At 50.8% G+C, this 14,171-nt stretch overlaps 1 protein-coding gene across 10 annotated transcripts in view; it reads left to right on the forward strand.

The window, feature by feature from the left end:
• Atp2b4 (ATPase plasma membrane Ca2+ transporting 4) overlaps positions 1-14,171 on the forward strand; it is an 89,979-nt gene that overhangs the window by 71,859 nt on the left and 3,949 nt on the right. For 7 of the 10 annotated variants that reach the window (XM_010645029.3, XM_033762175.1, XM_010645035.3 and 4 more), the window contains 5 exons: positions 2,286-2,477; positions 2,899-3,112; positions 3,839-4,050; positions 4,925-5,032; positions 6,020-6,196. In XM_010645029.3, coding sequence (XP_010643331.1) covers positions 2,286-2,477; positions 2,899-3,112; positions 3,839-4,050; positions 4,925-5,032; positions 6,020-6,196 — 903 coding nt within the window. Of the gene's footprint in view, positions 1-2,285; positions 2,478-2,898; positions 3,113-3,838; positions 4,051-4,924; positions 5,033-6,019; positions 6,197-9,432; positions 9,614-14,171 lie in introns of all 10 variants that reach the window. The other 3 variants (XM_010645038.3, XM_033762176.1, XM_010645039.3) reach the window with 2 other exon arrangements.

Below are 14,171 nucleotides of genomic sequence, written 5' to 3' on the forward strand. Positions count from 1 at the left end.
AAAGCAAGCACAGCAGCTCATTCTGATGTTCAGGGAAGCTTTGAGCCCCCGACTGCAAAGTACTTCCTCACACTGAAGTAGCTTAGGATTGTAAGCCTCCCATTCAGACTGAACTGTTGTTGCTTTTGTTTTGTTTAGGTTTTGTTTTTTGGCAGTGCAGGAGATCAAACCTGATGCTTTAAGCATGCGCTCTACCTCAGCCCTGTTTTTAAGCAGCGGAAGGAAAAACAAGAAGTCATCTATTTTTATCTTTTTTTTTTGATACCAGGGATTGAACTCGGGACGTTGCACTTGCAAGGCAGGTGCAGTGCCACTGAGCTAAATCCCCAGCCCAGAAGTAATCTATTTTTAGAAGGAACATTTTTAAGAAACGCAGTTTTAACTCTAAGAAATTTTAAGTATATGAAAAAGGAGGGAGAATCATATGATGAATCCCCGTGAACGTTCGTTCAGCTTCGGCAGTAGCGACACTCAGCAGCTCTTGGTCCCCTCACACTGCCAGTGCTGCCAACTTCCCCTTCTCTGGCTGAATTATCCTAAAGCAAATCCACGACGTTACGTCATTCCAGCCATAGAAGTTTCAGTACATTTCTCTAAATAATATGTGGCAGTAAATAAAATGTGCCTACAAGAAGAATACCATTTTTCTCATCACAAAATTCACGATTCTTTACTATCATTAAATATTTAGTGTCCGTATTTCCCTGACTCATGAATGCTAAAGTCCTGTCTCACTTAGGAGAAACGGTATTTTGGTTTGGTTTGGTTTGGGTTATTTTTTTTCTGTTTTTTTGAAATGGTATTTAGAGAACACAATCAGAGCACAAGGGAGATTCTTGTCACTGAGTATATCATTACTTCTATGCCTTTTCTGTGGACAAAGCTGAGAAATAGGCTATTACATCTCAGTAGGGGGGGCAGGTGTTTGAGATGGTCTTGCTGTGCAGTTCAGGCTGGCTTTGACCTCACTGTGTTCCATGCTGGCCTCAAACTCTCAGCAATCCTCCTGCCTCAGCCTCCCATAAGCATGCACCCCCACACCTGGCTGAGTTTTGTTTTTGTGTTTGTTTTAAAGGTAAAATGCTTTGTGACTTTAGACCAGTGTTTCCCATTCAAATTTAGAATTATGAATTTAACTTCCTGATTTCTAATTTCTAAGTTCTTTTTTTTTTGGTACAGGGAATCAAACTCAGGACATGCCCTTGCCAGGCAGACATTGTGCCAATGAGCTAAATCCCGGGCCCTTTAGTTTGATTTTTTGAGAGAGGGTCTCAAACTCTGTGATCCTCCTGCCTCAGCCTCCTGTGTGCTGGGATTATAGGTGTGTGCCACCACGCCCAGTTTGGTTTTGGTTTTTGAGACCGAACCTTGTTATGTAGCTCAGGCTGGCCTTGAACTCACTATGTAACCCAGACTGGCCTCAAACTCATGATGATTCTCCTGCCTCAGCCTCCTGAGGGCTGGGATTGTAGGTATGAGCCACTCTACCCAGCCCGCCTTGCTTTTTTCAATTAACAGTATAGCTTGGAGTTGATTCCTAGTGGTAAATGTATGTAGATACCCCTCCTTTCTTTGTACAGTTCCCTGTGTGGCATTCTGTGGCCGGAAACTGAGTTGTAGTCTTATCTAATAGATATTCTTTTGTTGCAATCTAAATAGAAAAACACTGCTACTAGAGAAAAAGAAATAATCTATTAGTACACAACAGTGTAAAGAATGAGCCCCTCTGCAGGTTCTGGGAGTTGCAAAATGTATGATAGCTACATGGGCTGAGGGTGTTCGGACTGCCTCACAGAGCAGGCTAACTCTTGGGACGCCTTTGGTGGCCTCGGTGGCAGGATTCTAAACAAGGACAGAACATCGGAACTTTGCTGCCAGACTGCAACTCTCAGAACAAAATGTAGGGCTTCTTAAAGGTGTGGGGGAGACGCAAACTCAAGTCAGATACAAGCAGTGGCAAAAGAAGGAGGTAGAATAGATGGCCGGGGCCTGTTCCTTGCCTTTTAATTAGTTTCCAGAGCAGGGGGAGTAGGAGGGGAGGGGAAAGGGCTGTCAAGGATGAGTGCAGTTCCTGTCCCGGTGCAGGGGTGCTGGAGTCAGGCCCTGGCCTCCTTTCCTCCTGGCAAGTGACATTTTCCCTTCGTGTTCCTTTACGTGTCTGGTGTGCCCTCTAGCGTCTGTGCCTGGGCCTGAGGCCTCTTGACGGCCAGGAAATGGAGCCTGGCCTCAGAGGAGCGGCCGCCCTCTCCAGCACCTCACTGCCTTCCTCCCCTGTCTTGCCTCAGGGTATTGCAGGCACCGACGTAGCAAAGGAGGCCTCCGACATCATCCTCACAGACGACAACTTCACCAGCATCGTGAAGGCCGTGATGTGGGGACGGAACGTCTATGACAGCATCTCAAAGTTCCTGCAGTTCCAGCTGACGGTCAACGTGGTGGCTGTGATCGTGGCCTTCACTGGAGCCTGCATCACTCAGGTGAGGCGACTGAGAGGTGGGCCGCGCCGGGAGGGATGTGGCAGAGGGAGTAGAACCAGGGCCTCCCCGGTGGAGCAGGGGCAGGGAGTAGCTCAACTCGCTAGGCCACTGTCGCCGTCTGCCCATGTGGAATGATGATCACTGGCCACCTTTGTCAGCCTCTGTGCTGTGCACTGCAGTGTGTTATCTCCATTCCTCAAAAGCAAGCTCGGAGAGCCGGTATCATGCTCCCCACTTTATAGGAGAGGGACCCCAGGCTCAAGGGGTTACAGTTTTCGCAAGGCCACTGAGCTAGTGGGTTGCCAGATGCAAAATCTAGGCCAGTGGTGGGAGCGAGACCATTTCAAGAGAAAGATGGGGCAGCTGACCGGGGCAGGGCTGGTTTCTGGGGAAAGCTAAAGGGACTCCTTCTTCCTGCCAGGATTCCCCACTGAAAGCCGTGCAGATGTTGTGGGTTAATCTAATCATGGACACTTTTGCTTCGCTGGCCCTGGCCACAGAGCCCCCTACAGAGTCTCTGTTAAAGCGTCGCCCCTACGGCCGAAATAAGCCTCTGATCTCACGTACTATGATGAAGAACATCCTGGGCCATGCGGTCTATCAGCTCGCTGTCATCTTTTTCCTTGTTTTTGCTGGTGAGCCGCGGGCGGGGGTGGGGGCAGTGGCTGGGGAGCCGGACGGAGATGAGGACAGAAATGGCTTGAGGAAGGCAGGCGCAGCAGTGCTGGCGAACGTTTCGGAGACTGAGCTGCAGCCCACACCCGCTTCTTTATCACAAGGTGCCGGTGCTCCAGTTCAGCCTCAATGCTCGGCTGCTGGGCCGATTCTAAGGCAACTGGGCTCGTGCGCCGACAGAAAGGGCTCTTCCTGCCCACTGTGGCACTCATGCCGTAGGTTCGCCACCACTGAGATGCAGCATGGGCAGAAGGGGCCCAGACGGGGCGTAGCAGCTCCACCTACAGAGCGCTCCCTGGGTGTTTTTGCTGCCTCGCTCTGGGGCACCTGGTCTGTTATCCTTAGCGCAAACCAAGACCGGGTCAGAGGGCTTGAGAGCTGGGCTAACACTTAAAAGATTTGATTAAGCCAGATGTGGAGACACACACCTGTGATCCCAGCCACTCAGAGGCTGAGGCGGTTCCAGGTCAGCCTCTGCAGTTCAGTGAGGCCCTGAGGGCTAGAGATGTAGCTCAGCACTCCCTGCGTTCAGGCCCAGAGGCTGCAAAATGAACATACATCTGATAACTGGTACAGCTCAGAAACTAACGGGGTGGAATGGATTTTCTAAGCCACACAGCTGTGCTGACTGAACCTGAGCCCTGTAGAGCCACAGGTACCTGCAATGCGTGCCCTCTCCCACCCAGGTGAGAGGTTCTTTGATATTGACAGTGGGAGGAAGGCACCTCTGCACTCACCGCCCAGCCAGCACTATACCATTGTTTTCAACACCTTCGTGCTGATGCAGCTCTTCAATGAAATCAACTCCCGGAAGATCCACGGAGAGAAGAATGTCTTTTCAGGCATCTACCGCAACCTCATCTTCTGCTCTGTAGTCTTGGGCACATTCATCTGCCAGGTGAGACTCTCTGGAGTTGGGGCTAGAACCTGGGAGCCCCGATTCCCTAAGTCCCCAAGGAAAGGATCGAGGCTGGGGTTTGACACTGGGGCTCCCGCTTGGCTTCCGTTTGCCCTTTACCCAAGAAGTGGGGCCCAGAACATCAAGTGCTCCTGTGCAAGGCAGTGCATCGGTTGCAGATAAGAGAAGGCTTACACAGTGCTTTTATGACTTTCTGGATATGCAGAAGTTTCTCAAAGTGGCCGAGAAAAGGGTTGCTCCCTTCTAGGCCCTTGCTGTGCCTCCTGCCAGCATGAACTGTGTGCGCCCACCTGGCATAGGCCCCATTCCCTCAGCACAGTCACAGGAAGAGAAGTGCACGTGTGTTCGACGCTGTAAACCTGCTCCAGCTGCTGTGGGAAGTGGGGTCCGGGCACGGCTGCCCAGGTGGTGAGATGGGCCCCTTCCTTCCTGGAGTAGTCAGAGGTGCACTGAAACACCTGGAAGGCCAGAGCGGGTCACGGACGAGCTGTGCAGGAGAAGAACCCCCACTACTCCACCCTTCTGCAGGGCGCCTCCCTCGTTCCCCCGAGGCCCAGTTCCTCCTTTCTACCTGCTCTGCCTTCTTTGTCACCCACTGGCTTTGGTCACAAGAAGCCCACAGCCGCTTCCGCTCTGCCAGATCTTAGCGTAGCAGTCATAGGAACGGTGTCTCCCATCAGAGGGCTCTGCAAAGACTCTACGTATCTCTCCATATCCTGGACTCCTTCCTGTTCTCCAGCAAGTCAGGTCTCGCATCACAAGGACCCTGGGCTTTGGTGGCTATGTCTGGGGAGCCAGCCCCTGTCCGTCCCCTCCCTGGTGGCGGGCTAAGGCTGCCCTTTCTCTGTCCTAGGTTCTCATTGTGGAGTTTGGGGGGAAACCCTTCAGTTGCGCCAAGCTCACCCTGTCCCAGTGGCTGTGGTGTCTCTTCATTGGGATTGGAGAACTCCTGTGGGGCCAGGTGAGTACTGGTGTACCTCCCGTGCCTTTGTACACCGCACAGACTTCCTGTCCTCTCCCTGAGACGGATGACACAGCCGCACAGACTCTCGGCTCCCTAACGCCACCTTTTCCCTCCTGCCCAAGTGTCCAAGCTCACTCTGGCTCGCGGCCTCACAAGGTGGGGTGATCACTGCCCATTACTTCAGAGGTCTTGGGTCCTTCTCTAACCATGCCCGGAGGCTGGCAGATACATAGCTTCTCTGAGACACCAGCAGAACTTCGCGGTGGAATTTTGCTTGGGAAAGAACACGGGGTGTGTTTTAGAAGTAGAAGAGCTTACAGGCCAGGTGGGGTGGCGCATGCCTGTATCCCAGCACATGGGAGGCTGAGGCAGGAGCACCATGAGTTTGAGGCCAGGATGCCTCCTTGTTTCCCCCCTCACCCTCAGTTCCTCCTACACAGAGTTCAAGGCCATCCCAAATTATTTCTCCCCTGGTTTGCTTCCCCCAAGTGTTAGTCTCTCTCCCTATTATTGGGTATGTGCCATGTATCCTAGTCCTCCTTCCCTTAAAGACATAAAGCAAAGCTGGGCATGGTGGTGCACACCGCCTGTAATCCCAGCACTCAGGAGGCTGAGGCAGGAGGATCGCTGTGTGTTCGAGACCAGCCTGGGCTACATAGTGAGTTCCAGGTCACTCTCACTACATAGTGAGACCCTGTCTCAAAACAAAACAGAAAAGACATAAAGCAAAATGGAAAGAAAGATCTAAGAAAGTAGGAAGAATTATATATAAGTAGGAAGGTGGCGGGTAGATGACTGGAAAGTAAGTTCTCTTTCATGTGTCCATAAATACAGAAAGCCTTCCTAGAGCTGGACAGCTGGTGGCCCTGCTGCGTGCTTGCCTGGCAGCTCAGCGCCCCTCCTGCTGCTCTCCTGGGGACAGGGTAATGGAATGGGAAGAGTGGCCGACAGGGGCGGTCCTAGCTCTGCCACTCTGCTCCGCAGGTCATCTCGGCCATACCCACTCAGTCTCTGAAGTTCCTGAAGGAGGCTGGGCATGGCACTGCCAAGGAGGAAATCACCAAGGATGCGGAGGGGCTGGATGAGATCGACCACGCTGAAATGGAGCTGCGCCGAGGCCAGATCCTCTGGTTCCGGGGCCTGAACCGTATCCAGACTCAGGTACTCCGCTGTGGCCTGTCCTCACCCTGGGAGAGGAGACCTCCTTGTCTCCGGCAGTGGTGGGAGGGCAGCAGCAATTTTTGGCAGTCAGCATCCGTCCCCTGCATGAGGCTCGCTGCCAAAGGGCAGCCCTTGCTCCCTAGCTTTAGGACCCGACAGGGCAGAGGTATTGGTGTGGCTGCCTCCTCCGCGAGAGCAGCCGTGGTACCCAGACCACAGCTTGTTAGCAGAGTCCTTCAGCGATGGCCTGGCTCCAGAGCCAGCCTGAAAAGCTTCATGTAGAAGGTCTTTCGAAAGCACTGTTCCTGACCCAAGGGTGGGGAGTGTGCAGACTCTCCCCGCCTTCCCAAGGGGAGGAGGGACAAAATCCCGATCAGTCACCTAACATGACACCCGCGTGCTGCAGTTAACGGTCATCAGCATTATCGGGAGGTATCTTTGTCAGAGAGATTCACCACCTCCTCCTCCCCACTTGAAATTTGAGGCCACGGGAGGGAATTGGATAATTGAGTATAAAGGACGACAGTCTCTGAGTCTTGCAGGACTCAGACTGCTTCCCAGAAAGGAAGAAGCTGTCATTTCTTCAGACCCTCTCTCTCTTATAATTTCCGAAATGGGACAGAAGCTCCCTGCCTGTAGCCCTACAGTAACTTCTGTTTCCACTTTCCATGCATTCGTTGTAACTTTCTCTTGGGTAAGTGGCCAGTCTAGGCATTGACAGGTCCTTCCCCTGCTCCCACCGGACACCCCTTTACTGTTTTAGTCCCCCCAAGGCACTGTCAATCCCATGGTCTCCAGGATGCTCTCCAGAGCACAGGCCTGTCTCTGCCAGTTGGTGGGAGATTCCCAGATCGGTTCACTCTGGAAAACTGGCCTTGCAGATGATTTAGGAAATTCCCCAGCCAGCCCCATCCGCTTCATACATAGAGAAGACAGGCAGGGGAGTACTCTGAACTGCATGCCGGGTAGGAGCTCTCCACGGGGGAGACCACAGATAAGAGATACATGTGGGGAACAAAAGCTGGGCAGGGAAACCCTGGGCTTCTCCTCCCAGGAAGGGAGCCTGCAGTGGGACCTGCATAGACCACCTCGCGGTGGCCTCCCCACTCCACCTTCCAGGCTGCTGAGTCTCCTGGGTGCCTGTAGAGCTGGTGCCTTGGCTCCCGTCTCTCAAGTCCCCAGTGCTTTCCTTTGGGTCTGCCTTTTTTCAAAATAACCTCTTTGCTTTTCTTCCCCTCAGGACCACCTGCCTCCTTTTCTACTATGTGACTTTTTTTCCCTAGCCAAGATCCCCCTCACCAGTGCCTCCTCGCTCCTTTCCGGTCTTCTCGCCTGGGGAGCCAAGAGTCACGGGGTTCCCTTCCCCTGCAGTGCCTGTTCCCTCGACTGTGCTCCTGTCCGTCTGGCGTCACTGCCCGCAGAGCTGTAGGGTTACTACCTTTCGTGTTGGAGAGTGAGGCAGGCAGCCAGAACGGCATTAAAGCCAGGGCCTAGGCACCAGAGGGAACAAAGGTTACAGATGCATGGCGACCAGATCTGCGCCATTCTGGTGTGCACCTGTGAGCAGATGAGGCAGAGTGGGAGGCATGTTCGTGTGGCCTGGGTACCCAAAGCCCACCTGGCATCCACTCCTTATCTTCAGCAGGGTTCTAACCAAACCTCCTGCCACCTGACGGGATCCTTATTGTCAGGCTCATGGCCGTAGTCAGGGTGAGAGGGGTTGCCAAGTTATTGCCCAGTCCCTGTTGGGATGTCTCCTCTCCCTGGTTCTAGGTTGCTCCTCCCCTCTCCTTTACTCTTTAGCTTTATGGGAGCTGAACGCACTAGAAAGCAGAAGTTTGGGGAATGTAAGGGCTAGCATCTTGGGGAGGTAACCCTAGAATGCAATTTCGTTGCGGAAGTCAGGTCTTATAGCCCTGCTAGGCTCCAAGGGAGGATCTCGACAGCCCCTTCTCCGTGGAGCTGGAACCCTGCTGAGAGTAGCCCCTTTCCTCCTGCAGGTTCACGCTCCTCAGTCCTCTGGAACTGAAAGCTGTAGCATGTGAGCAAGGGTGATGTTTTAGCTCAAACTCTGATATGAATCCAGAAATTAACCTTAAGTATTCTGTGGCTTCTCAGGAAGCTTTGTAAATAAGAGCAGTATTCTGAGCTGCCAGGCACCTGCTTGCCCATCTTCTCCTGGAGGTGAAATCAGAGGAGTGGGATCAGTGCCTTTCCCGTACTCCTGGAGAGCTGCCCTTTGGAATCAGGCATGCAGGTTTTCCTGAGGAGTCGCCCGGTCTGTGAATGATAAAGTAGTCTCTTTTGACTTGTTTCTTGTCACTTGGGTCAAGGACACGGGTGGTAGATGTGATAGGAGGGCCCATGTGGAGGCCATTGCCGGAAGTGAACGGCGCTAGCTGCCTTTGTCTCTGAGGAGTAGCACCCTGAAAACCAGGGACCGTGTGGATGGCCCAGCGCTACTGCTGTTCCTCCCCACTCGCTAATTCTCCTCCCTAATTCTCCGTCCAGCTGCTGAGTTAGTCAGTGTTCAGCCCGACATTTCTGGATATCAAGTGCATTAACACAGCGCAGTGGCATTCTCTCCAGTGGGCTCTGGCCACTGGATCCCTGAGCCACATTTCAGCCAGGCCCAGAGTATCTCGGAGAAGATACCAAGAGAAGACGAACCAAGCAACTCTCACGTTCCAAGGGCCTTTCCACCACAGCCAATTATGTATGGGTCACGATACTACCTTTAAATGAATGTATTATTTTCTTGGAAAATCTGCAAAAATAAGTAGTTGATTTATTTGGTTTAGAGGTTCCTGAGCCTTGACATTCAGAAATATGTAGTTTGCCTTCAGTATCTCCAATTGCATGCCTCAGTTTTGAGAGTTCAGGTCAAAACCACGAATAAGCTGCCAATATCGGCTCAGCTCTTAGGAGTGGTGGAGTGGGAGAAACCCCATGAAAGACCCTTGGACACCTGCACACCTAGAGTGTCCACCAGCCGCCAAAGGGGAAGGAAAACTGGACTGTGGCTGGGTGTTAAGTCTCCTCAGCAGATTGTTCCTCGAGTGGATTGTGATGTGCAGGGACCCACCCCACCATCACCCCTGCTCTGTGTGAGGGAATTCCTCGCCGGCTCTCCAGCTTCTGCCCGCTTCCCCACCCCTCCAGGGACCCTGCCTTCCTCCTCCTTCCCCTCTCTCTGACTGTGGAGCAAAGCTGTCTCATTCTCTGATTCTTTGCAGATCGAAGTAATTAACACATTCCAGACGGGAGCCTCCTTTAAGGGAGTCCTAAAGCGGCAGAACATGGGTCAACACCTTGATGTAAAACTCGTTCCTAGCTCATCCTATGTAGCAGTTGCACCAGTCAAATCTCCCCCCACCACTTCTGTGACTGCTGCTGCTCCATCTCCTCCTCTGGGCAGTGAGTGATAGTCTCTTACGATGCATGATTTGGTGAAATGACCACAAGAGAGCACGTGGCATCCACTTTAACCAGCCATGGTTATCTTTTCCTTTTGCTTTTTCTCTTTGATACTTTGACTTAAGGGAAGAAAAGACAAAAGCCCCACTCCAAAACCAGGCCGTGCACCCTTTTTATTACTTTTTTAATGTTGGAAAGCTATTAAACAATATTTTAAACAATATTCTGTTTTCTGATTGTCCCTCTGCATTGCTTGTTTCTTCCTTTTCTTGTGGTTTTTTTGTTTTGCTTTGCCTTTTTGTTTTGTGTTTTTTTGTTGGTTTGTTTTTGCTTTGTCTGGATGTTACTGTTACTCCTTTCCTCTCTTCCTGCTCCTTTGAGTCTGATCTCTACCACCCAAGCTTAGACGTGAAATTAGGCCAAATTAAAACTCAGCAAGTCTCCTTTTGGGGGTAAGTTTAGGATCCTTCCAAGAAAGCTAAGAAGGGAGCTACTGTGTCCTTGGGTTTTTTACCCATGGGGACCCGTCCTACGTGAACCGATATTAAACATGATAACATGATCGATAATAGTCATTTTGACGATCACTGCATTATTAGCTGGCAATGTAAGCATAAAAACTAGCTGTGAAGAAAGGATGTTAGTTCAAGCGTAGCCGGCTGAGTGTCCTTGTCATCTCACTTTTCAAGGACTTTTAAATCTGGTGTAAGAATAAATCAGTTCACAAATGGGCAGGAGAAATACATGAAAGGCTCAGAGTAACTTTTTTTTTCATTTACTAGAATCTCATAAGAGTTTCTGGAGAGCAGCCCTGTTTTAGCTTCTCCTCTAGGCTGATCATTTTACCAACAGCCGGTCCTTGTGTCTCATTTGGCACAAAAAGTTTTAGGCGCCCCTTTCTCAGGCGTCCTTTTAACTTGAATGCCATCAGCTATTGAGCTGAGAGCTAGTGTTCTCTTCAGTAAGCTGTAGGGCTTTTCTAATGCCTTCCTATACCTGGTCATTTTACCCTTCTCAAATGGGAGGCAGAGAGGACAGAGGAAGCAGCCTGCTGGTGAGGAAGGAGTGCCTTTGTATTAAACACACCGTGAGTTTCAAATTCCTGAGTGTTCAGTTTGTCCCTTCCTCCCAACTCCCAACCCCACACCCTGACGCTGTGACACAAGGTGAAGAAGGAGCAGTTGCATTGCCCGTGGTTCACGTGATTGTGCGTGGCCTAGGCTTGGGGTTTTTCTTTTTAGCTAACTGTAGGTGTTCTGGCGTCGACATGGGGGTGCAGGGCTAGACAGAATTGCCTACTGTCTCTTTAGGCCCAAAGAAAGCACTAAATACGCCTTACCTGCAAATATCCACAAACCTCTTGCTCTAATCCGTCATGGTCCTCTCTTAATTCCTTTGTCTTCTCTTCTTGCCATCCCTGTCATTAGCTTCTGTCCTTTTTAATGGCCCCCCACTGGTTGGAAGAGTTAGCATCAGATGCCCCAGTGATTCGACATGGCAGGAGACTAAGGCAGAGTACAGTGAGCTCTTGCGAAGGTGCTAGTGCTGAGGGTTCACCTGTGCCCCCGAAGGGAGAACCGCAGAGAGAAGACCACACCTGCTCTTTCTCCAGCTGTGCCTTCCCACTGAGATCCTGGAAGTTATAGCAGTGTATTTTAAATCCCATTCCAGATCTCCAACTAAACGTAGCCGAGTCCAAACTTTGTTGTGTACATCTCTAAGATTTCTCTCGCCAGCAAGCACTTAACCCTTCTCTGCTGGCTTCTGAAAGAAAGTAGAAAACCACAGAATTCTAGCTGACAGTAGAGTCCTCATCAGACACCTCCACAAAATAGCGTTTATGCTCAGCTCTGACCTGAGCCCAGCCTGGCTGGGGCTCCTGACCCATGAAAAAGTTGCCCTTCATCCAGCCCCAAAAGAGACATTTCCCGGAGGCTCTGACAAATGATGCCCAGGGAGGGAAGGGCTAGGTGGCTGAGAGGAGAGTGCACAAGGCCTTCGCCATACCTGCACCTCTGGCCCTGCCTCATCCCCGTGCACTGCTCCAGCCCAGGGAGATGCCAGCCTCGGTGGGCTGGTGGTGGCGTACTGTGTGACTGCTCAGTAGCCGGGGTCCTCTGAGCCCATATTGGGGCTGAGGAACATCCGGTGCAGCCCGTGCCCCTACTCCGCACCCTTTGCTCTCACACCAGACGGGTGCTGCTGCTTCTCGAGCTCCCCTTACTGGTGTCTGGTTTCCCCTTAGACTCCAGAAGTCCTGCGGTCTCGCTGGATGACTATTGCTTGCTCCCCCGAAGAGTGTTTCCTTATCTCTCGGCCTACCCCTTTTGCAACTCATTTATCTTCCTCATTTGTCTACCTGTAACAAGGCTACTGGTTACCCCAGCAGGTGAGAGGAAAAGTCAGCAAACGGCTCCTGGCCCTCATTCCAACCCTAATTTTTAAAAACCTATTCTTTAAAATAATGGATTCCACATAGAATTAGTTCAATAAAAATATTCAATTGGTTTTAGAAAAATAGAAGAAGAAAGTTTAAAAATCACTGATAAAAAGATAATGATGGTATAAAAGGTACCTGCTTTCCTGTAGGACTCATTAGAAATTTTAAAACACCAAGAGCGGATGAAACACATGGGTTGTCACCACTCCTACAGAGGTGAGATGGCTTTGGACCTATGCCTTGGCCAGGGCCAAAGGAGAAGATGTTGTTGACTTTGGGCTCTCTTGAGTCAAGTTGTCTCACGCTAAGATTTGATGTAAGGCACCTGAGACCTCCCTGAAGATTAGATCCAGCTCCATTCCACCTGATCTCACCCAGGTCTGGAGCAAAACCAGTGTGATGGTAAAATTCGCCATCACGTGTTCAGCGGGAGTCGTAAAAGGATGGAAAAGCAGGTGCTCTCTCTGTTCTGCATGGCGAGTATGCACTGAGATTCCTCGATTCTGTTTAGCTGAGAAGTCCATTGCTTTAAGCTCTGAGCATCCCCAGCCCTGGGTGAGCCAAGGGGCTGTGGAGAAGTGAGGTGAGGTAAGGTACGCTCTGGCCCACAGAGGCCCAGTCTACCCGAGAGGGGCGGGCCGCGGGACTGATGGTGAGGCTGCCTTGCGCAGTATTCTGGAAGGTTCTATACGATGACAGGAGGCACTGGACAGGAACTCCATTTACCTTGTGTGTGTGATCTGCCGCCTCTACATTCTAGCCTCTCCCCAAGAATGTGTTTTTGCTTAAACCGCAGAGGAATGAAAGATGTGCCCTGCTGCGACCTTCATCTGTCTCTCTTGTCCTCCACCCCGCCTTGACGACTCCTCCTGCATTACTTCCATTTCTTTCCTATGGAAAGAAGTTTCGGACAAGGCCAGACTGGCTACCTCTAAAACACTACAGTGTCCTACAATTACTTACCTTTCCCTGGCCTCCCTCTCCAGTGTCTCTGGGATCCAGCCCTCTCCTCCACCGCAATTCTATCACCCTAGATTGAGCCACACCCCAGAGAGACCTACATGTGAGAAAAGCAGAGCTGCCAGGAGAGCTGGTGCCTATGGATAAACGGAAGCTGTTCACAGGGATCAGTTATTGTCAGTTTTTCCCTCTAGACTTTGAATTGACTGAATGCCTCTTTTTGTGCAGTGGAACAGACTTTGACTTTGACACAGGGCACTGCATTTCCTTTTTGCCCAATGAAACGGCCAGTTGTTCTCCTTCCCTCCACCCTCTTCCTCTGCCCGGTCAGAAAGGCTGCTGGTTTGTAGCCTGCCTCCTGGATCAGGTTTCTCCCCAGTCCAGCTCTTTCCCTTCTCCGTATACGATCACACTCCTCTTCCCAGTTTGGAAACAGCTGGAGAGAGCAGCATGATGGCACCGTGTTTATAGATCAGAGCCGGGCATGCGCTCAACTTGTGAGAGCCAGGTTTTCTTAGGGCATCTTGACATCTGCATTTCATCTACATCTTCTGGGGGAAAGAATGAAGGACTCCAAGGAGGGACACAGTGGAGGTTGTGGGATGTAAATTATATGCATGTCTTCTGACTGGGTGGGCAGCTGACTGAACTGGAGCGTTTTAACTCCCTGCATGCCACTGAATGGAGACTGGTTTGTCTGCTGGCTGCACCGTATCTGTCCACGGTCACTTGTCACCTAGTGTATTCTGTGCAGATTGATTTATGTTGGCTCTTTGAGGGTTTTAAACAGATAACTACACTTCCCAGTGTGATTTTTCCCATTCCACATTCATGAAATGTTTGGCCTCACCACAGAAATCCACGTGTGAATCATCTCTTAAGTTTGGCTATTAATTTGCACCTAGTTCCAACATCCTTGCCCTCTCTCCAAAAGAACTAATGAGTCTTTTTGTTTCCTGTTTCATTTTAAGGGTGGATTGCTTGGAAATGCTAGCTTTGCTCTGGGTTTTCTACTTTTTTTAAATATAAATTTGGAAACGTCCTTGTTTGCCAAAACTCACCCCACCCTAGTGCTTGATATTTAAGCCATGTAATGTTTCCTTTCTTTTCTTTTCTTTCCTCTTCTTCTTTGTCTTTTTTTTTTTTTTTTTTTTTTTT

The sequence above is a fragment of the Fukomys damarensis genome, unplaced genomic scaffold, assembly GCF_012274545.1.
Source record: "Fukomys damarensis isolate Sample0158 unplaced genomic scaffold, DMR_v1.0_HiC HiC_scaffold_11, whole genome shotgun sequence".
NCBI classification, from domain to species: Eukaryota; Metazoa; Chordata; class Mammalia; order Rodentia; family Bathyergidae; genus Fukomys; species Fukomys damarensis.